The 23,176-nt window shown below is 37.6% G+C and overlaps 1 protein-coding gene across 1 annotated transcript in view; it reads left to right on the top strand.

Annotated features, from left to right (window-relative positions):
- The window catches only part of ITPR2 (inositol 1,4,5-trisphosphate receptor type 2), a 525,336-nt gene that overhangs the window by 154,428 nt on the left and 347,732 nt on the right, over window positions 1-23,176 (top strand). The window contains exons 14-19 of the mRNA XM_029205992.1: window positions 10,333-10,474; window positions 12,543-12,704; window positions 16,848-17,020; window positions 17,934-18,053; window positions 18,170-18,355; window positions 19,726-19,977. Coding sequence (XP_029061825.1) covers window positions 10,333-10,474; window positions 12,543-12,704; window positions 16,848-17,020; window positions 17,934-18,053; window positions 18,170-18,355; window positions 19,726-19,977 — 1,035 coding nt within the window. The remainder of the gene's footprint in view (window positions 1-10,332; window positions 10,475-12,542; window positions 12,705-16,847; window positions 17,021-17,933; window positions 18,054-18,169; window positions 18,356-19,725; window positions 19,978-23,176) is intronic.

Genomic DNA, 23,176 nt, shown 5'->3' with positions numbered 1-23,176 from the left:
CCCTCTTTTTATATATGTTGTCTTTTTTGGTATATAGTTATTTTCTTTGTCTCTTTGAGGGTTGGAAACACTTATTTAAAAGTTATTTTGAAATTGTTCTGTTACTTGAATTTTGTTGGCAATGAATTGGCCTCCTGATTTTTTAGTATGATGGTTGGCTTTCTTAATGTCAGTTTTTCTCATGTGCTTTGGAATTTAAATATGCAGGCTCTTCTTGGATGGGCGATTTTTGCTTATCCTCTCTCTACATTCACTCATCTTTTTTATTAGTTTTATGGTTGCCTCTACCTGGCTTGCCTCAACAAGTCTGGAGCCAGATCTGATATTGAGGGCTGAGAGTTCATGTCTTATGGTAATTTAAGGCTTTAGCCATTGAGATCACAGGTGGGTATGTCCAGTCCTGTCTGTGCTTCCTCTCTTTCCTCCTACCACTCACTGTACAGCTAGGGCCCAAACAGGGATCACCACATTTTTAAGGTTTCTTTAAGAGATGGAGAAGCCCTGCTTTAGTCTCTGCTTTCTTGTCTTTAGTTTAATTCCTTATCACATGCTTTCAGTACCTATTTTCTTGCCAGTGCTGAATATTATCCTTGCTCATCGCTGTCTTTCTTATTTTATTCCTGATCCACAAAGCTTTTTATTATGGTTTTAGGTACGTCTTTTAAAAAAATATATTTCATCTCTCATTGCTGCATATGATAAAAAAGTCACACAAAATTTTTTTAGTAAAAGCAGATTAATAAGATTGAATGAGTTAGTAGGACTAACCATCTCCCAGCATAGAATTGTAATTTTATCTAAACTGAAAAAACCCACTTTTGTCTGCCACAGGTGGGATGCTTGAGGTGAAAAGACAAAAGAATAAGGTTTCAACAGTTTCGGAGGTCAAAAGAGAAGACTAGTTTTCTTGGCTATCATTGCCTCAACATCAAGGGAGGTGGGCTCTGCAAATAAGTTAATGTACAGTGATCCTCAGTCAAGACTGTTAATTTTCTTCATCATCACTCCATTAACTGTGACCAATTTTTAGGCCATTTGGGGGAGTTTGAAGCAGAGTCATTTGTAGTTGCTCCCAAAGTTGCCCTTTCTTAGATGTCTAAACATCTGAATACAATATCCTCAAAACAGCAAGAGAAAAAGAACACTAGTACTTTTAAAAAGAAAATGCAGATATATTTATGCTCGGACTGGACTTGTAGATTGAGCCACTAGGGTACAACTTAATTTCAGTTTGTTCAAGAAATCTGAGCTCAAAATAAACGTTTTATTATTTCTTTTAAGAATAACAGAATGATATAGAAGACATTGAGTCACAATTTCAAAAGAAATTCACACCACATTTTGATGCATAGGAATCATGTTTTACATTTCTGTGGTTGCCCACAGAAGTTGTGTGAGTGAATCCTGTTCGTTAGACATGTTGTCGAAATGAAATAGATTGGGTTAAGATTTTAAATAGGCACACAAGAGAACATAATATCTCTGGAATTTGGGGGTGGAGTTTATGATCCTTGGAAGTGTGCTGAAATTTGGATGTGGTGGCTAAATTCTGGATTATGGATGTGTCCACTTAACTCCCTTCCATTGCAGGAGGTAAATCTGGAGATAAGATCAAGATGCTTCCTAACTGAATACATTCCACACTTTGCTAGAGTCGCTGAATCTCTTAAATTGTAGTTTTCTTATTGATGTTATCATGATTGATCATGATAATAACGGTGAATAATTATGCTAACGTATGTGGATAAAGCTTATTTATTTATTGAAGTATAGTAGATTTACAATGTTATGTTAGTTTCTAGTGTACAGCAAAGTGATTCAGTTATACATAAATATACATATTCTTCTTCATATTCTTTTCCATTCCAGTTTATTACAGGATACTGAATATCGTTCCCTGCGCTATACAATAAGACCTTGTTGTTTATCTATTTTATATATAGTAGTTTGTGTCTGCTAATCCCAAACTCCTAATTTATCCATCCTCCACCCCCTTTCGCATTTGATAACCGTAAGTCTGTTTTCTATGTCTCTGAGTCTGTTTCTATAAATAAGTTGTAAATAAGTTCATTTGTGTCATATTTTAGATTCCACATGTAAGTGATATCATATGGTATTTGTCTTTCTCTGTCTGACTTACTTCACTTAATATGATAATCTCCAGGTCCATCCATGTGGCTGCAAATGGCATTATTTCATTCTTTTTTATGGCTGAGTAATATTCTATTGTGTATATATATACCACATCTTCTTGAATAAAACATATTTAAATATTTGTTGGATAGCTTTTGTTGTATCCAAAAATTCACATACGGCGCAACTCCCTGGTGGACTACTACCTGGGATCATAAAAAACTTCATATAGAAAATGAAAAATCCCAGGAAGGAGGAAGAAGAAGGCTAAGGGGGGAACTGTTTTCCAGGCACTTTAGGTACTAGATGCCACTGAAGTTCAAGTAATTGTTAAAATAATAACTGAAATGTAGAATTTAAAGGTGAACATTAGTGTATGATTTTAGAATATTATGATTTTTATAGATCAGGTAATACTTTCAGAACAATTTAGAGCATCTGATTGCTTACTCTTGTCTTTCTATGAAGTTCAATTAAGTTTTTCCTCTTTTGTACAGGGAGAAATTGAAATGTAGTGAACATTAAGAGATGTAGATTGATAAAAATAGAACTACCATACGACCCAGCAATCCCACTACTGGGCATATACCCTGAAAAAACCATAATTCAAAAAGAGTCATGTACCACAATGTTCATTGCAGCTCAATTAACAATAACCAGGACATGGAAGCAACCTATGTGTCCATTGACAGATGAATGGATGAAGAAGATGTGGCACATAAATACAATGGAATATTACTCAGGCCTAAAAAGAGATGAAATTGAGTTATTTGTAGTGAGGTGGATGGACCTAGAGTCTGTAATACAGAGTGAAGTAAGTCAGAAAGAGAAAAACAAATAACATATGCTAACACATATATATGGAAAAAAAAAAAAGTTCTGAAGAACATAGGGACAGGACAGGAGTAAAGACGCAGAAGTAGAAAATGGACTTGAGAATAAGTGGTGCTGGGAAAACTGGACAGGTACATGTAAAAGTATGAGGTTAGATCACTCCCTAACACCATACACAAAAATAAACTCAAAATGGATTAAAGACCTAAATGTAAGGCCAGAAACTATCAAACTCTTAGAGGAAAACATAGGCAGAATACTCTATGACACAAATCACAGCAAGATCCTTTTTGACCCTCCTCCTAGAGAAATGGAAATAAAAACAAAAATAAACAAATGGGACCTAATGAAACTTCAAAGCTTTTGCACAGCGAAAGAAGCCATAAACAAGACCAAAAGCCAACCCTCAGAATGGGAGAAAATATTTGGAAATGAAGCAACTGACAAAGGATTAATCTCCAAAATTTGTATGCAGCTCAATAACAAAAAAACAAACAACCCATTCCAAAAATGGGCAGAAGACCTAAATAGACGTTTCTCCAAAGAAGATATACACACTGCCAACAAACACGTGAAAGAATGCTCAACATCATTAATCATTAGAGAAATGCAAATCAAAACTACAATGAGATATCATCTCACACCAGTCAGAATGGCCATCATCAAAAAAATCTGGAAACAATAAATGCTGGAGAGGGTGTGGAGAAAAGGGAACACTCTTGCACTGCTGGTGGGAATGTGAATTGGTTCAGCTACTATGGAGAACAGTATGGAGGTTCCTTAAAACCCTACAAATAGAACTACCATATGACCCAGCAATCCCACTATTGGGCATATACCCTGAGAAAACCATAATTCAAAAAGAGTCATGTACCAAAATGTTCATTGCAGCTCTGTTTACAATAGCCCGGAGATGGAAGCAACCTAAGTGTCCATCATCGGATGAATGGATAAAGAAGATGTGGCACATATATACAATGGAATATTACTCAGCCATAAAAAGAAACGAAATTGAGCTATTTGTAATGAGGTGGATAGACCTAGAGTCTGTCATACAGAGTGAAGTAAGTCAGAAAGAGAAAGACAAATACCGTATGCTAACACATATATATGGAATTTAAGAAAAAAAAGGTCATGAAGAACCTAGGGGTAAGACAGGAATAAAGACACAGACCTACTAGAGAATGGACTTGAGGATATGGGGAGGGGGAAGGGTAAGCTGTGACGAAGTGAGAGAGAGGCATGGACATATATACACTACCAAACGTAAGGTAGATAGCTAGTGGGAAGCAGCCGCATAGCACAGGGATATCGGCTCGGTGCTTTGTGACGCCTGGAGGGGTGGGATAGGGAGGGTGGGAGGGAGGGAGACGCAAGAGGGAAGAGATATGGGAACATATGTATATGTATAACTGATTCACTTTGTTATAAAGCAGAAACAACAACAACAAAAAAGAAAATGGACTTGAGGACATGAGGAGGGGGAAGGGTAAGCTGGGGTGAAGTGAGAGAGTGGCATGGACATATATACAGTACCAAATGTGAAATAGATAGCTAGTGGGAAGCAGCCACATAGCACAGGGAGATCAGCTCGGTGCTTTGTGACCACCTAGAGGGGTGGGATAGGGAGGGTGGGAGGGGATGCAACAGGAAGGAGATATGGGGATATATGTATATGTATAGCTGATTCACTTTGTTACACAGCAGAAACTAACACACGATTGTAAAGCAATTATGCTCCAATAAAGATGCTAAAAAAAAAAAAAAGAAATGTAGTCTAAGTTAATAGTGAAAAAGAAAAGAATCTAAATTAAGAATTTAGTTTAGATCTCAGAGCCGTGTCCCACGCAGAGTCTCCGCAGGCATCCCACCACTGCCATATTGAAGTGCCGGTGCTGCCTTTTCACAATCTGAAGCACCGCATGCGAGGTCTCTGCACAATGCCCCCTGTGAGCATGTGAAACTAGACAAAGCACAAAGGAAAATACATAAAAAGGAAGAACTACAATCCTGCAGCCTGTGGAACAAAAACCACATTCACAGAAAGAGAGACAAGATGAAAAGGCAGAGAGCTATGTATCAGATGAAGGAACAAGATAAAACCCCAGAAAAACAACTAAATGAAGTGGAGATAGGCAACCTTCCAGAAAAAGAATTCAGAACAATGATAGTGATGATGATCCCGTACCTCGGAAAAAGAATGGAGGCAGAGATCCAGAAGATGCAAGAAATGTTTAACCAAGATTTAGAAGAGTTAAAGAACAAACAGAGATGAACAATACAATAACTGGAATGAAAACTACACTAGAAGGAATCAATAGCAGAATAACTGAGGCAGAAGAACGGATAAGTGACCTGGACGACAGAATGGTGGAATTCACTGCTGCGGAACAGAATAAAGAATGAAAAGAAATGAAGACAGCCTAAGAGACCTCTAGGACAACATTAATTGCAACAACATTCGCATTATAGGGATCCCAGAAGGAGAAGAGAGAGAGAAAGGACCAGAGAAAATATTTGAAGAAATTGTAGTTGAAAACTTCCCTAACATGGGAAAGAAAGTAGCCACCCAATTCCAGGAAGCACAGAGACTCCCATACAGGATAAACCCAAGGAGAAACACACCGAGACACATAGTAATCAAATTGGCAAAAATTAGAGACAAAAATTATTGAAAGCAGCAAGGGAAAAATGACAAATAACATACAAGGGAACTCTCATAAGGTTAACAGCTGATTTCTCAGCAGAAACTCTACAAGCCAGAAGGGAGTGGCATGATATACTTAAAGTGATGAAAGGGAAAAACCTACTACCAAGATTACTCTACCGGGCAAGGATCTCATTCAGATTCAATGGAGAAATCAAAAGCTTTACAGACAAGCAAAAGCTAAGAGAATTCAGCACCACCAAACCAGCTCTACAAAAAATGCTAAAGGAACTTCTCTAAGTGGGAAACACAAGAGAAGAAAAGAACCTACAAAACCAAACCCAAAACAATTAAGAAAATGGTAATAGGAACATACATATAGATAATTACCTTAAATGTGAATGCATTAAATGCACCAACCAAAAGACACAGGCATGCTGAATGGATACAAAAACAAGACCCATATATATATATATGCTGTCTACAAGAGACCCACTTCAGACCTAGGGACACATACAGACTGAAAGTGAGGGGATGGAAAAAGACATTCCATGCAAAAGGAGATCAAAAGAAAGCGGGAGTAGCATTACTCATATCAGATAAAATAGACTTTAAAATAAAGAATGTTACAAGAGACAAGGAAGGATACTACGTAATTATCAAGGGATCAATGCAAGAAGAAGATATAACAATTATAAATATATATGCACCCAACATAGGAGCACCTCCATACATAAAGCAACTGCTAACAGCTATAAAAGAGGAAATCGACAGTAAAACAATAATAGTGGGGGACTTTAACATCTCACTTACACCAATGGACAGATCATGCAAAATGAAAATAAATAAGGAAACAGAAGCTTTAAATGACAAAAAGACCAGATAGATTTAATTGATATTTATAGGACATTCTTTCCAAAAATAGGAGATTACACTTTCTTCTCAAGTGCGCACAGAACATTCTCCAGGATAGATCACATCTTGGGTCACAAATCAAGTAAATTTAAGAAAATTCAAATCATATGAAACATCTTTTCTGAACACAACACTATGAAATTAGAAATCAATTACAGGGATAAAAATCTGTAAAAAACACAAATGCATGGAGGCTAAAAAATACATTACTGAATAACCAAGAGATCACTGAAGAAGTCAGAGAGGAAATCAAAAAATACCTAGAGACAAATGACAATGAAAGCATGAAGATCCAAAACCTATGGGATGCAGCAAAAGCAGCTGTAAGAGGGAAATTTATAGCTATACAACCCTATCTCAAGAAACAAGAAAAATATCAAATAAATCTAACATTACACCTAAAGGAACTAGAGAAAGAAGAACAAACAAAACCCAATGTTAGCAGAAGGAAATAAATCATAAAGATCAGAGAAGAAATAAATGAAATAGAAACAAAGAAAATAATAACAAAGATCAATAAAACTAAAAGCTGGTTCTTTGAGAAGGTAAACAAAATTGATAAACCATTAGCCAGACTCATCAAGAAAAAGAGGGAGGGGACTCAAATCAATAAAATTACAAATGCAAAAGGAGAAGTTACAACAGACACTGCAGAAATACAGAGCATCTTAAGAGACTATTACAAGCAACTCTATGCCAATAAAATGGACAACCTGGAAGAAATGGACAAATTCTTAGAAAGGTATAACCTTTCAAGACTGAATGAGGAAGAAATAGAAAATATGAACAGACCAATCAGAAGTAATGAAATTGAAACGGTGATTAAATCACCAGATGGCTTCACAGGTGAAGTCTATCAAACATTTAGAGAAGAGCTAACACCCATCCTTCTCAAACTCTTCCAAAAAATTGCAGAGGAAGGAACACTCCCAAACTCATTCTATGAGGCCATCATCACCCTCATACCAAAACCAGACAAAGATACTACAAAAAAGGAAAATTACAGACCAATATCACTGATGCATATAGATGAAAAAATCCTCAACAAAATACTAGCAAACAGAATCCAACAACACATTAAAAGGATCATGCACCATGATCAAGTGGGATTTATCCCAGGGATGCAAGGATTCTTCAATATACACAAATTAATCAATGTGATACACCATATTAACAAATTGAAGAATAAAAACCATATGATCACCTCAATAGATGCAGAAAAAGCTTTTGACGAAATTCAACACCCATTTATGATAAGATCTCTCCAGAGAGTGTGCATAGAGGGAACCTACCTCAACATAATAAAGGCCATATATGACAAACCCACAGCAAGCATCATTCTCCATGGTGAAAAACTGAAAGCATTTCCTCTAAGATCAGGAACAAGACAAGGATGTCCACTCTCACCCCTATTATTCAACATAGTTTTGGAAGTCCTAGCCACGGCAATCAGAGAAGAGAAAGAAATAAAAGGAATACAAATTGGAAAAGAAGTAATACTGTCACTTTGCAGTTGACATGATACTATACATAGAGAATCCTAAAGATGCCACCAGAGAACCACTAGAGCTCATCAATGAATTTGGTCAAGTTGCAGGGTACAAAATTAATGCACAGAAATCTCTTGCATTCCTATACACTAATGATGAAAAATCTGAAATAGAAATGTAGGAAACACTCCCATTTACCACTGTAACAAAAAGAATAAAATACCTAGGAGTAAACCTACCCAGGGAGACAAAAGAGCTGTATGCAGAAAAGTATAAGACACTCCTGAAAGAAATTAAGGATGATACCAACAGATGGAGAGATATGCCATGTTCTTGGATTGGAAGAATCATTATTGTGAAAATGACTATACTCCCCAAAGCAATCTACAGATTCAATGCAATCCCTATCAAATTTCCAATGGCCTTTTTTACGGAACGAGAACAAAAAAAAAACTTAAAATTTGTATGGAGACACAAAAGACCGCGAATAGCCAAAGCAGTCTTGAGGGAAAAAACGGAGGTGGAGGAATCAGTCTCCCTGACTTCAGACTATACTACAAAGCTACAGTAATCAATACAATATGGTACTGGCACAAAAACAGAAACATAGATCAATGCAACAAGATAGAACGCCCAGAGATAAACCCACACACGTATGGTCAACTAATCTATGACAAAGGAGACAAGCATTTACAATGGAGAAAAGACAGCCTCTTCAATAAGTGGTGTTGGGAAAACTGGACAGGTACATGTAAAAGAATGAAATTAGAACACTCCCTAACACCATACACAGAAATAAACTCAAAATGGATTAGAGACCTAAATGTAAGACTGGGCACTATAAAACTCTTAGAGGAAAACATAGAACACTCTTTGAGATAAATCAGCGCAAGACCTTTTTTGATCCACCTCCTATAGTAATGGAAATAAAAACAAAAATAAATAAATGGACCTAATGAAACTTCAAAGCTTTTTCACAGAAAAGAAAACATAAACAAGACGAAAACACAACCCTTAGAATGGGAGAAAATATTTGCAAATGAATCATTGGACAAGGGATTAATCTCCAAAATATATAAACAGCTCATGGAGCTCAATATTAAAATGACTAACAACTCTATTGAAAAATGGGCAGAAGACCTAAATAGACATTTCTCCAAAGAAGACATACAGATGGCCAAGAAGCACATGAAAAGCTGCTCAACATCACTAATAATTAGAGAAATGCAAATCAAAACTACAGTGAGGTATCACCTCACACCAGTTAAAATGGGCATCATCAGAAAATCTACAAACAACAAATGCTGGAGGGGGTGTCGAGAAAAGGGAACCCTCTTGCACTGTTGGTGGGAATGTAAATTGATACAGCCACTATGGAGAACCATATGCAGGTTCCTTAAAGAACTAAAAATAGAATTACTGTATGACCCAGCCATCCCACTGCTGGGCATATACGCAGAAAAAACCATAATTCATAAAGACACATGCACCCCAAAATGTTCATTGTAGCCCTGTTTACAATAGCCAGGTCATGGAAGCAATGTAAATGCCCATCAACAGACGATTGGATAAAGAAGATGTGGTACATATATACAGTGGAATATTACTCAGCCATAAAAAGGAACAAATTAGGTCATTTGTAGAGACGTGGATGGATCTAGAGACTGTCATACAGCGTGAAGTAAGTCAGAAAGAGAAAAACAAACATCGTATATTAATGCATATATGTGGAACCTAGAAAAATGGTACAGATGAACCAGTTTGCAGGGCAGAAATAGAGACACAGATGTAGAAAACAAACATATGGACACCAAGTGGGGAAAGCGGCGGGGGAGTGGGGATGGTGGTGTGATGAATTGGGCAATGGGGGTTGATATGTATAAACTGATGTGTATAAAATGGATGACTAATAAGAAAAGTAAATAAATAAATAAATAATTTTAAAAAAGGAATTTAGTTTAGCTGTTCTCCCTTAAAGCAGAAATACTCTTCTTTGGTAATCAGTCATGGAAGAGCATCTGTGGATAGGTGAAATGCTCTCAACACATCTGTTTTTGGGACTCACAGGGTTTTATTTCATAGTTGTGTTTCCAGATATTTGATTAGAGGTGGAGGTGGGGTCGGGTTGGAGTAACTGAAAAAGGTATGCTCTTCATAAAGATTTAAGTAAATATTAACTGCATTAGGTATTTTGTTAATTAAATAATTATTATAAAATACTTTCACTTCCCTAGTGTTTTAGTTCTTAGTGTTTATTTAAATATATTTCCAAAATTAAACACACCATAATGTTTCCTTTTCGTTTTATGATAGGTTTGTGACCAAATTATTGGAAGACCTTATCTTCTTTGTTGCTGATGTACCTAACAATGGACAAGACGTTCTGGATGTGGTAATCACCAAGCCAAACCGAGAACGTCAGAAATTAATGAGGGAACAAAACATATTGGCACAGGTGAATGTTTCCATGTACTAATTTTTCATATTTGATCTTTTTGAATTATAGTGTCAGGAAAGTTCTTGTATCGGTTATCTATTGATGTGTAACAAGTTACCCCAAAGCTTAGTGTCTCAAAGCAGATACTTACTGTTTCTGCAGACTAGGAATCTGGGGGTGGACAGTTCTTGCTCAGGGTGTTTCACAGGCTGCAATCAAGGTGCTGGCTGGACTGCAGTCACCTCGACGCTCAAATGGGAGAGGATTCACTTCCCAGGTCACTGGCATGGGCCTCCGCACAGGGCTGCCTCAAGAGCCGGCAGTTTGCTTTCCTTAGAAGTGAGAGATCCAGGACAGGGCAAGAGAGGGCCTTCAGATGGAGGCCATAGTTTTCTTGTAACCTAATCTTAGAAGTAACATCTCATCATTTCTACCTTGTTTCTTAGTTAGAAGTGAGTCCATAAATCCAGCCCACAGTCAAGAAGACAGTATTCCATACGAGGATAATTCCAGGAGGCAGGGATCATTTGGGGCCATCTTGGAGACAGCCTATCACCGACCTTTAAAAACCTCCGTGGTCAGACTGTCTCCAGAAAATATGCTGTAATGCTTTTTTAAGTACAGTTTCCAGGGGAACTTGAAAGCTGCCATCTCCATTTGCTTCCTACTTTTTTCCCTTTCTTCCTTCAAAAAGTAGGGCAGCCTATTCATCAGCTCTCAAGTGCTCTATACAGTATTCTGGTTTTTGCCCTGAAAGTCTAGAGCTGCTTCTATGCTATGTCTTCCTGAAATTGTTCATAACATGCCAGTAAATTAATTTCCTTAATAATATGCACATTTGGACATGCCTACCTTCATGCATTCTTTTTATTCTGATAATTGTTATATAAAGTAATGGGCTTCTGCATTAATTGTGGACTGAAGGAAGATACTTAAATAAAACTTATGTTGTTGAAATACATGTTCTTGTGGAGTTGGGAAAGGAAGACAGTAGACATATTGTCAATTAATATTCTATAGCTGATTGTCTGAGTATATAAAATCAACATTTTCCTCAAAGAAAGTAAAGGTTGTAAATCTAATGAGACAAAGCCTTTTCTGACATTAGCATTTCTTTTGTATAAAACATTTGATTTCAAGGACTTTTAGGGCCTTGAATGATTTATTAATATTATTCCAACCAACATATGTCAAACATTTTACTTTAGTATTATAAATAATAAAATTCAAGGTTTAGTGAATATAGAATTACTGAAGAAACTTTAATTCATGTTATATTTCATGAACTACAAAGGATAATTCCATTCCGTTTCGCTTTCTTGTATGACTCCTCATATCTTTGCCTAGGTGCTCTTTCATAAACAATTTGCTCATCCTACCAGTTCATCTCCAGGTGATCCTACCTGCTGTCTTGCTGCCTAAAAGAATTATGTTCCTTAGTGATTTTTAAATACTTCCCACTGCTAATCTTCTTACAAGAAGAATCTGAGTCACTGGGTATCACTGGCTGCCCATATGGCTCCTTATTTATTTTGAATGCTTATGCATTCATTGATTTGGCCGCATCTTTATGTATAGAAACAATAAATTAATTCTTTTATGAAGAGGTTTAAAAGCAATATTTGGAGGCAGTTTTTTGATGTCAGTTTCAGATGAAAAGTAAATATTTTCCTTATATTATTTTGATTTTAGAAAGTTATAGAAAATAATAGAAAGAATTATAAAGCCTATCGAAATCAAACTATATTTTAGTTCATCTGAATATGTTCATGTAACTTGGTACAACCTAACATCTTTATATTTTTATTTTAATAAAATAGAATTTCTAAACAAAATTAAGCATTTTATTTAAATATTGTTTTTGTCATTCAACTTAGGGAATCCTTTTAGCAGTATTCTTCTGTCCCTTAATAAGTTGGTCTTGTATCCTAAAAAAATCTTTTTTATTTTTACTTTATGTTAATTCTATTCAAATATTACAAAAGTGTTTTCCAGTCAGTGTGTAATAAACACACTGTTTATTGCAATGTTGCAAAACGTGCACCTCCATTCATCAGAATAAGCGGTTGTTTTTTTTTCCTGTTAGGTATTTGGGATTCTGAAAGCACCCTTTAAGGAGAAAGCCGGAGAAGGCTCAATGCTGAGACTTGAAGATCTGGGGGATCAAAGATATGCCCCCTACAAGTACATGCTGAGGCTGTGCTACCGTGTGCTGAGACATTCACAGCAGGACTACCGGAAAAATCAGGTGGAGGGTGGCTCTCCTTTTTACCTCTGTTTAACATCTAAAGTATGGGCAAAGTTCTTTGGTTACTGTTCTAAGACATTTAAATAGGAACGGGAAATTCTGCTTTGCAATGCAATGTTTTATATCGGCAACACACAAAAATGACCTAAAATGTAATTGAGCTGACATATGTATTTATTCTTCCACGTAAAGTTAGAATTGTCAAGGGAGGATGTCTAAGTCCTTGTATGTGCATGGTATTAGCTCCTGCTGGGCAGGAGCCATGCTGGATATGTTATGTAAAGATGAATGAGACATTTTTTGGCATTTCTAGGAGCATGTGCGGTACCAAATCGCTGTGTGTAGGCCAAAGAATTCATTGTCTGGTGGAAAAGGTATGACATGTACATCTGAAACATAAGTTAGAGGCATAGAGGGGACAGGAGAGATAGGAGAGCATTGTGGGAATTCAGGAGAGAGAGGAGCTCAGCTGGGGGAACCCAGGAAGAGCACTTGGAGAAGAAGCATTTGGGTTGGATGAAAATCATTTTCAGAAATTGTGTGGGAACAAGCATTTTAGTGAAGAGATATTTCTGAAAAGAGAATGATGGATCCAGAAAGGGCACTTTCATCCCAAGACATTCCTAACTGTGGAGGACAGGGAACCCAGGTGTGTTCAAGGATATAGCTAAAAGTTCCCAACTTCAAGTGAAGTTTCCTTTTAAGTCTCAGTTTTGTCTTAAAAGATATATAATATTTTGCAATGTGCTCAATAATACACATTTGCTGAATATAACATTGCTTTCAGTTAATTATCGTTGGTACATTAGTGTCCCATGTTTCTCTTAGCCAGTTGGAGAGATGAGTATATAGTTTGTAAACTTCACTGATGAGTTTGGTGCATGGGGGAGGATGCTGTAAGAGAAAGCTGGGAAGGCAGGTAGAGCTGAGCCATGGCGGGGCTAGGTTGTCAGGCCTGGAGGCTGCAGGTTATTTGGGAATAGTTAGTAGTATTTAGTGAGTGCTAACATTTTACCAGGCTCAGTTCTAAGCACTTTTCACAACATAACTTGGTTAATACTGGGTTAAGATGAAGAACTGAGGCACAGAGAGGTTAAATAAATTGCCAAAGAATACACAGTTTTGACTGGAGCCAGTATTCAAACCCAGGCTCTTAATAATCGTGGTACTGCCTCTAAAGTAGTCTAAAAGTTATTTGGCAAGAAAAAAAAAAAAGCTTTAAAAAAAAGTGTGAAAATACATTTTTTTTGAAATTCAGTTTAAAGATTAAGAAAAAGTCTAAAAAGAATATGTAAAACAGATTAACCAGAAGATAAATAATTTGACAAGGACAAGAGTGAGGAAGCAGACAATATAAACAGATTCTTAAATGCTTTTTAATATAATCCTAGTTATAAACATTTTTCCTCCCAATTGAAAATGCTTGTCATTGGAATTATTTTTCCCAACTTCATTGCATTCCTTTAAGATGGCAAGGTAATGTAGGTAGAGTTATGTTGTTTTATTGGAAGGAAAATTAAGTTCCAGAGCGTCAAATGACAGACAGCACTCAGAGAGTCAGCTTCCAAGAAGCCCCAGATACCAGGGTCACGTTATTCAGCAGAGGTCAGGGACGGGGGTGGGACTGGCGGTCACTCTGTGGCCTCATTTCCCTTCTCAGGTCTAGAAAGATCTACTTTGCTAGATAGGCCTCCACTCCCCACTACATGCAATAGTCTATGAGAGAGATTGAGTTAACTGAAAAAATCAATAGGTCTACAGAGTTTACCTGGTACCCTCAGAACTATGGGACCCCCTAATGTGTGTGTCCTCCGTTACACTCAGTCTTTGGGAGGGTCCTGTGGACCCGCTTTCCACAGCACTGCCCTGTGCTTCAGCACTGGATATCCTTGGTTTGGCTGTTCTGCTAGTACCTAGTAGATTGTCCAGGCAGCATGTCTCAATTGGTGTCTTTTCCCAGTCCCTCGAGGTCTGGCACAAAGTTCTTTCTCACTCCTCCTTGTCTAAGCTGGGGACTCGCATGCCTGGTGTCCTGAGGAGTGACTTCCTTGGTGGCACAGTGGTTAAGAATCCACCTGCCAATGCAGCGGACACGGGTTTGAGCCCTGGTCCAGGAAGATCCCACATGCCGCGAAGCAACTAAGCCTGTGAGCCACAACTACTGAGCCTGCGCTCTAGAGCCCGTGAGCCACAACTACTGAGCCCACATGCCACAAGTACTGAAGCCCGCGTGCCTAGAGCCCACGCTCCGCAACAAGAGAAGCCACTGCAATGAGAAGCCCACGCACTGCAATGAAGAGTAGCCCCTGCTCACTGCAACTAGAGAAAGCCGGTGTGCAACAATGAAGACCCAGTGGAGCCAAAAATAAATAATAATAATAAAAAAAATAGAGCATGAGCAGAAAGACTTTCTACTTTTTGCATAATTCCTTCTTCTCCTTTATCCTCACCTATATTTTATAGAGTCCTAATAGGGAATTCTTTTGTGATTTAGTACTAACCCAAGTCTTTCATGTTGAGTTTCTGTTTATTGTTATTTATAGAATTTGGAGACACCTCTAATTTTGTTTGATTATTTACTGACATCTTGATCTATTTATCAAACATCTTGGAGGTTTGCCTTATATCGGGGTCTGATTACAATAGTCATACAAGTGTATAAATTAATACATATCTTTAAAATGATACACTAATAGAAGACATTTACTTTACTTAACTGGTACCCAATATACAAAACCATCATTTTGAAAAAGGCCACAGAATTGCTGCCTAGAATATAATGAGATTTGTGCAACCAGTAGCATTTTCAAGGAACAGGTAGGTTCCAGTAAATCTTAAGGCAAAAACACTTTCTAATCAATAAATTTTCCCATCATAGAAAAAATTCCCAAGGAGAATCTCCAAGAAATTGAAGTGAAAACTTTGGGTTGTGGACGGGGTTAAGCTTACCAGTGCTGTGTGGTTGGCTGAGACGTGGCTTGGAAGAGAGGCGAGGTGGTGGGAAGAAGGAGCAGGTGGAATCATGCATGAGGGAAGCTCGCCAGTGGCTTTCTCTTGCTCTAAGAATGAATGTTTCTGTGTTCACCATGGCTCGCAAGGGCCTCACCTCCCACGTCAGCTCTTGCTTTCTGCTCACTCGCTGTACTCCAGCCACAATGGCCACCTTGTGTTTACAGAACTCTGAAGACTCGGTTCCACCATTATAGAGCCTTCCACTTGGTACTCCCACTGCTCGATGGCTTCTCTCCCCATGGCTGCCTCCTTTTTTTTATCATTTCCATCATTTCTGTCATAGGCCAAATGTCCCCTCTTCAAGAGTCTACCCCATCTCAAGTTGTCACCTTTTCCCATCCCTCTGTTTGTTTCATTTCACTTCTCAACATGTAAAATGATCCTATTTACTACCTCATTGACTGCCCCTTCTCACTAGGATGTAAGCTCTATGGGAGCTTATCTGTCTTACTGCCACATCCCTAGTCTTGCAAACTACCTGGAATGGCTTTCCAGAAATATGTCTTGGATGAATGGATCTGATCAATAAAGTGATCAATCACATTATCTTATTGGATAGCTTTTTAAAGACAAAAAGTGCTGTGAAATTTTATCATTATTTTAAAGAGATTTAATAGGTCATTGTGGTATATGTACAAAAAAGAAATCAGCTAAGTTCACCTGGGATTGTCATGTAACGGTATAGAGCTCATGCTTCATGAACCAAATGTCAAAGAGTCATTTTTGTTTCTATAATTATGCCAGAATCCTAGGTTATAGCTCTTAGTGAGTGTTCGAAGAAAGGTGTCTGTTATACTGGTGAAATCATTACTTAACATGTCATAAAAAATTGTCATTTTAACTCAGTTTATTTTTGTTTTTCTCACTTGTAAGAGTGTAAACACCTGTATGAAAAATTATTACTAGGCACGTAATTTTCTGTTATAATTTGAATGAGGTATATGCGAATAGATTTCCATTTACTTCCTCAGATATCCTATTTACTAAAGAATTATTTATTTGCTCTTCTTTAACAATAATTTTTAGCGAGTTTTCTGTTATGAATAAATTAATCAATGTTGCTGACCCTAATAGAACCTGTTATTTCTGAGCTCTTTGTCAGTGCATTCTGACAGTCTTTCTCCTTTGTAGGAATATATTGCTAAGAATTTCTGTGTCATGCAGTCCCAGATTGGCTATGATATTTTGGCAGAAGATACCATCACAGCTTTGTTGCACAACAACAGAAAACTACTAGAGAAACACATCACAGCAAAAGAAATAGAAACATTTGTTAGTTTACTCAGGAGAAATCGGGAGCCAAGGTTTGAAGTGGTTCATGCAGTATTCTTTTCTTGTGGGGACTGTGGCTTTTTGCTTTATTTTTAGAACTTTTTTAAAAGTTCGAATTGTTTCATGAACAAAACAGTGTTGGGCTTATTGCTATAATAATTATGTACCATAAACAGTTATTATCTCATAGGAGATCAAAACCCTTTATAGACGTATTTAAGTGTAATTGATTTTCACTCTGATAACTTGTGTTTTTATAGTACCCCATAGTTTTTCAAAATATATTCATATTTCATTCAATTCAATACATTGCCTCATTTAAACCCTTGCACATTCTCATGAAGTACACTGGTCGTATAATATTATCCACATTTTAGAGATGAGAAAATAGAAGCCTAGAGACCAACTAGGAACAGAATTTAGAGTTTCTGACTCTGTGTCAAGTACCCTGTCTCTTATACCATGCTGCCTTATCTGGGAGAAATGAATGCAGAAATGTCAAGCAGACTGACAAAATTTTCTTAATTAGCAAGGAAATAAGTGTTAGAAGGTAGAATTGGGCCTTGGACTTGACCAGGCCATATTCACGTTGATTAAGTATGTGCTGTATGTCTGTTTTACTCAGTACAACATTAGCTTTGATCTGGCTTTGTTTTGATATTGTAAATATAACAAGTCACAGTGCTGTGGGATGAATATCACCAAATAAATAAAAGCAAACATATCATTTTTGGAAACAAGATTTGTCCTAAATACAAATAATTGGATATTTAATTTGTTTCTAATGGTGCAGTAGATAAGCAACACATTAGAAAAATGTTGCATGGAAATAATATTAAGAATATATCTAGAAAGTCAGTTTCATTGTATCTCAAAGTATATTTGGGGGTATGATTTTGTAAGATGCTTTTTGTCAATGATCCATTTAATTTTTTCTCTTGTCAGGTTTTTGGATTATTTATCAGATCTCTGCGTGTCTAATACCACGGCTATACCTGTAACTCAAGAACTCATCTGCAAATTTATGTTGAGCCCAGGCAATGCAGATATTCTCATACAAACTAAGTAAGCCCAGAGGATGGAGACATCCTATTCTGTTCATTATTTGTAAGCAGTACAGTTCCTTATCATGTTTCTGAATGAGCTTGTTCATAGATTTTGTGTGTGTTATTTATTTCAAGGCTGGTCTCAATGCAAGGAGACAACCTCATGGAGAGCGCCAGCCTTTCAGATGACATTGATGACGAAGAAGTTTGGCTCTACTGGATTGACAGCAACAAGGAACCTCATGGCAAAGCTATCAGGCACCTTGCTCAGGAAGCAAAAGAAGGCACCAAGGCTGATTTAGAAGTTCTTACCTACTACAGGTTAAGTATTGTAGAGAATGGTAGTTCTTAGTGTCACATATTCATTGAGAGATGATTCTCTGACATCTATAAAAGTTCGGTATCTATGAAGAAGAAATTTAAGAAGTTGTGTCAGAACTAGGGCAGCTGAAATATTTAGTATTATTTAAAATATTCACAGTAAATGTAAACATCTGTGTTTTCCACATATACCACTTGCAATTTTCTAGTTTTCCGCTAGTTTGGAACTGTTGTGCAACAAAGGATTTTTTCCTCTTGTTGACTGGTGTGGGTGCAGATGAGAGACATGTTGGGACCTAGGTAATCGAGTTGAGAGGGAGGTGAAATTGGGGTTGGGGAAGCTGATCCGATTGTAGGGGTGGCCTTAGAGAAAGTTAGCTGGTAGTTATATATATACCACTTGTGATTATGTGGAGACCTAGGGCTTCAGAGAAACTGGTGTCTTTAGCTGTGAAAGTTCAGCGGGGGCATATGGCAGTCGAAATTTCAGTGGTAGTTGCTGGTGGTCAGTATATTGGGAGCAAGAAACTAGCTGGCATTTTTGAGTCTAAGCCTTGGAAACCCAAGGCAGAAGCCCTTGGGCAACTTTGGGCCCAAAAGACAGGAATCTGAGAAAGGCAGAGAATTCACTGTGTTTCCTGGTTTCTGTAGCTACAGCTACAAAGCCAAAGGCTACTTTCTGGATCTCGGAGGCTGATGAATCCAAGTGTACTGATGCCTTTGGATTGATCACATTTGGTTTGGGAACTGAGTGGGCCTACCCTTGGAGTGTAGATACCAGAGCCTGGAGCTGAGTGAGCCTGGGAAAGGCAGAGAAACATGGTTTCATGTGAGCTGTTGTCCGTAGCCTACAGGCTTGGTGTATTTGCAGACCTAGGAAACCGAGAACTGAGAGCCTAATGACACTCTCCACCAGATACATGTTGCTGGAACAAGTAAGAGAAGTTGCAACTGAATGGGCATAGAGGTGATTTCATCTGTGTGTTGTCATTTTTTTTTTTTTTTTTTTTTTGCGGTATGCGGGCCTCTCACTGCTGTGGCCCCTCCCATCACGGAGCACAGGCTCCGGACGCACAGGCTCAGCGGCCATGGCTCACGGGCCCAGCCTCTCCGCGGCACGTGGGATCCTCCCGGACTGGAGCACAAACCCATGTCCCCTGCATCGGCAGGCGGACCCCCAACCACTGCGCCACCAGGGAAGCCCTGTGTGTTGTCATTTGATCACTTAACCTACTACCAGAAGAGTTTTACACCAGTTATCACCTACACTGGGAAATATTGGAATCATAAAAGTAGATGCTGATTGATACTAATATTTATGAATTTTATCCAGATAAGACAAATAATGTAATATGTTTAATATTTTTAAGGTACCAGCTAAATCTCTTTGCAAGGATGTGCTTGGATCGCCAGTATCTGGCCATAAACCAGATTTCTACACAGCTCTCTGTTGATTTGATCCTGCGGTGTATGTCAGATGAGAGCCTGCCCTTTGACCTCCGAGCATCTTTTTGTCGCCTTATGCTGCACATGCATGTTGACCGGGATCCCCAGGAGTCTGTGGTGCCTGTTCGCTATGCCAGGCTCTGGACAGAAATCCCCACAAAGATCACGATTCATGAGTATGTTTGGAAAATTTTCTTTTTTAAAAAAAAATTTTAAATTTTATTTATTTTTTTATACAGCAGGTTCTTATTAGTCATCAGTTTTATCCACATCAGTGTATACATGTCAATCCCAATCGCCCAATTCAGCACACCACCTTCCCCACCCCGCCGCGGTTTTCCCCCCTTGGTGTCCATACGTTTGTTCTCTACATCTGTGTCTCAACTTCTGCCCCGCAAACCGGTTCATGTGTACCAGTTTTCTAGGTTCCACATAATGTGTTAATATATGATACTTGTTTCTCTCTTTCTGACTTACTTCACTCTGTATGTCAGTCTCTAGATCCATTCACGTCTCAACAAATGACCCAATTTCGTTCCTGTTTATGGCTCAGTAATATTCCATTGTATATATGTACCACTTCTTCTTTATCTATTTGTCTGTCGATGTGCATTTATGTTGCTTCCATGACCTGGCTATTGTAAATAGTGCTGTAATGAACATTGGGGTGCATGTGTCTTTTTGAATTATGGTTTTCTCAGGGTATATGCCCAGTAGTGGGATTGCAGGATAATATGGTAATTCTGTTTTTAGTTTTTTAAGGAACCTCCATACTGTTCTCCATAGTGGCTGTATCAATTTACATTCCCACCAACAGTGCAAGAGGGTTCCCTTTTCTCGACACCCCCTCCAGCATTTGTTGTTTGTAGATTTTCTGATGATGCCCATTCTAACTGGTGTGAGGTGATACCTCATTGTAGTTTTGATTTGCATTTCTCTAATAATTAGTGATGTTGAGCAGCTTTTCATGGGCTTCTTGGCCATCTGTATGTCTTCTTTGGAGAAATGTCTATTTAGGTCTTCTGCCCATTTTTGGATTGGGTTGTTTTTTTAATATTGAGCTGCATGAGCTGTTTATATATTTTGGAGATTAATCCTTTGTCTGTTGATTCGTTTGCAAATATTCTCTCCCATTCTGAGGGTTGTCTTTTGGTCTTGTTTATGGTTTCCTTTGCTGTGCAAAACTTTCAAGTTTCATTAGGTCCCATTTGTTTATTTTTATTTCCATTACTCTAGGAGGTGGATCAAAAAAGATCTTGCTGTGATTTATGGCAAAGAGTGTTCTTCCTATGTTTTCCTCTAAGAGTTTTATAGTGCCCGGTCTTACATTTAGGTCTCTAATCCATTTTGAGTTTATTTTTGTGTATGGTGTTAGGGAGTGTTCTAATTTCATTCTTTTACATGTACCTGTCCAGTTTTCCCAGTACCACTTATTGAAGAGACTGTCTTTTCTCCATTGTATATCCTTGCCTCCTTTGTCATAGATTAGTTGACCATAGTTGTGTGGGTTTATCTCTGGGCTTTCTATCTTGTTCCATTGATCTATATTTCTGTTTTTGTGCCAGTACCATATTGTCTAGATTACTGTAGCTTTGTAGTATAGTCTGAAGTCAGGGAGTCTGATTCCTCCAGCTCCATTTTTTTCCCTCAAGACTGCTTTGGCTATTCGCGGTCTTTTGTGTCTCCATACAAATTTTAAGTTTTTTTTTTGTTCTCGTTCCGTAAAAAAGGCCATTGGAAATTTGATAGGGATTGCATTGAATCTTTAGATTGCTTTGGATAGTATAGTCATTTTCACAATAATGATTCTTCCAATCCAAGAACATGGTATATATCTCTCCATCTGTTGGTATCATCTTTAATTTCCTTCATCAGTGTCTTATAGTTTTCTGCATACAGTTCTTTTGTCTCCCTAGGTAGGTTTATTCCTAGGTATTTTATTCTTTTTGTTGCAATGGCAAATGGGAGTGTTTCCTTAATTTCACTTTCAGATTTTTCATCATTATTGTATAGGAATGCAAGAGATTTTTGTGCACTAATATTGTGTCCTGCAGCTTGACCAAATTCATTGATTAGCTCTAGTAGTTTTTTGGTGGCATCTTTAGGATTCTCTATGTATAATATCATGTCATCTGCAAACAGTGACAGTCTTACTTCTTTTCCAGTTTGTATTCCTTTTATTTCTTTTCCTTCTCTGATTGCCGTGGCTAGAACTTCCAAAACTATGTTGAGTATTAGTGGTGAGAGTGGACATCCTTGTCTTCTTCCTGATCTTAGAGGAAATGCTTTCAGTTTTTCACCATGGAGAATTATGTTTCCTGTGGGTTTGTTGTATATGGCCTTTATTATGTTGAGTTAGGTTCCCTCTATGCCCACTTTCTGGAGAGTTTTTATCATAAATGGATGTTGCATTTTGTGCAAAGCTTTTTCTGCATCTATTGAGGTGATCATATGGTTTTTATTCTTCAGTTTGTTAATATAGTATATATCAGTGATTGATTTGCGTATACTGAAGAATCCCTGCATCCCTGGGATAAATCCCACCTGATGATGGTGTATGATCCTTTCAATGTGTCGTTGGATTCTGTTTGCTAGGGTTTTGTTGAGGATTTTTTCATCTATATTCATCAGTGATATTGGTCTGTAATTTTCTTTTTTTGTAGTATCTTTGTCTGCTTTTGGTATCAGGGTGATGGTGGCCTCATAGAATGATTTTGGGAGTGTTCCTTCCTCTGCAATTATTTGGAAGAGTTTGAGAAGGTTGTGTGTTAGCTCTTCTCTAAATGTTTGATAGACTTCACCTGTGAAGCCATCTGGTCCTGGACTTTTGTTTGTTGGAAGATTTTAAATCACAGTTTCAATTCATTACTTGTGATTGGTCTGTTCATATTTTCTGTTTCTTCCTGGTTCAGTCTTGGGAGGTTATACCTTTGTAAGAATTTGTCCATTTCTTCCAGGTTGTCCATTTTATTGGCATAGAGTTGCTTGTAGTAGTCTCTTAGGATGCTTTGTATTTGTGTGGTGTCTTTTATAACTTCTCCATTTTCATTTGTAATTTTATTGATTTGAGTCCTCTCCCTCTTTTTTTGGGTGAGTCTTTCTAATGGTTTATCAATTTTGTTTATCTTCTCAAAGAACCAGGTTTTAGTTTTATTGATCTTTGCTGTTGTTTTCTTTGCTTCTATTTCATTTATTTCTGCTCTGACCTTTATGACTTCTTTCCTTCTGCTAACTTTGGGTTTTGTTTGTTCTTCTTTCTCTAGTTCCTTTAGGTGTAACGTTAGGGTGTTTGAGATTTTTCTTTTTTCTTGAGGTAGGCTTGTATAGCTATAAACTTACGTCTTAGTACTGCTTTTGCTGCATCCCATAGATTTT

This window comes from Monodon monoceros, unplaced genomic scaffold, assembly GCF_005190385.1.
Source record: "Monodon monoceros isolate NGI ecotype Baffin Bay Population unplaced genomic scaffold, NGI_Narwhal_1 Super_Scaffold_6, whole genome shotgun sequence".
Taxonomy (NCBI): Eukaryota; Metazoa; Chordata; class Mammalia; order Artiodactyla; family Monodontidae; genus Monodon; species Monodon monoceros.
The sequence above is the reverse complement of the archived record's forward strand: the minus strand, read 5'-3'. Positions and strand labels throughout refer to the sequence as shown.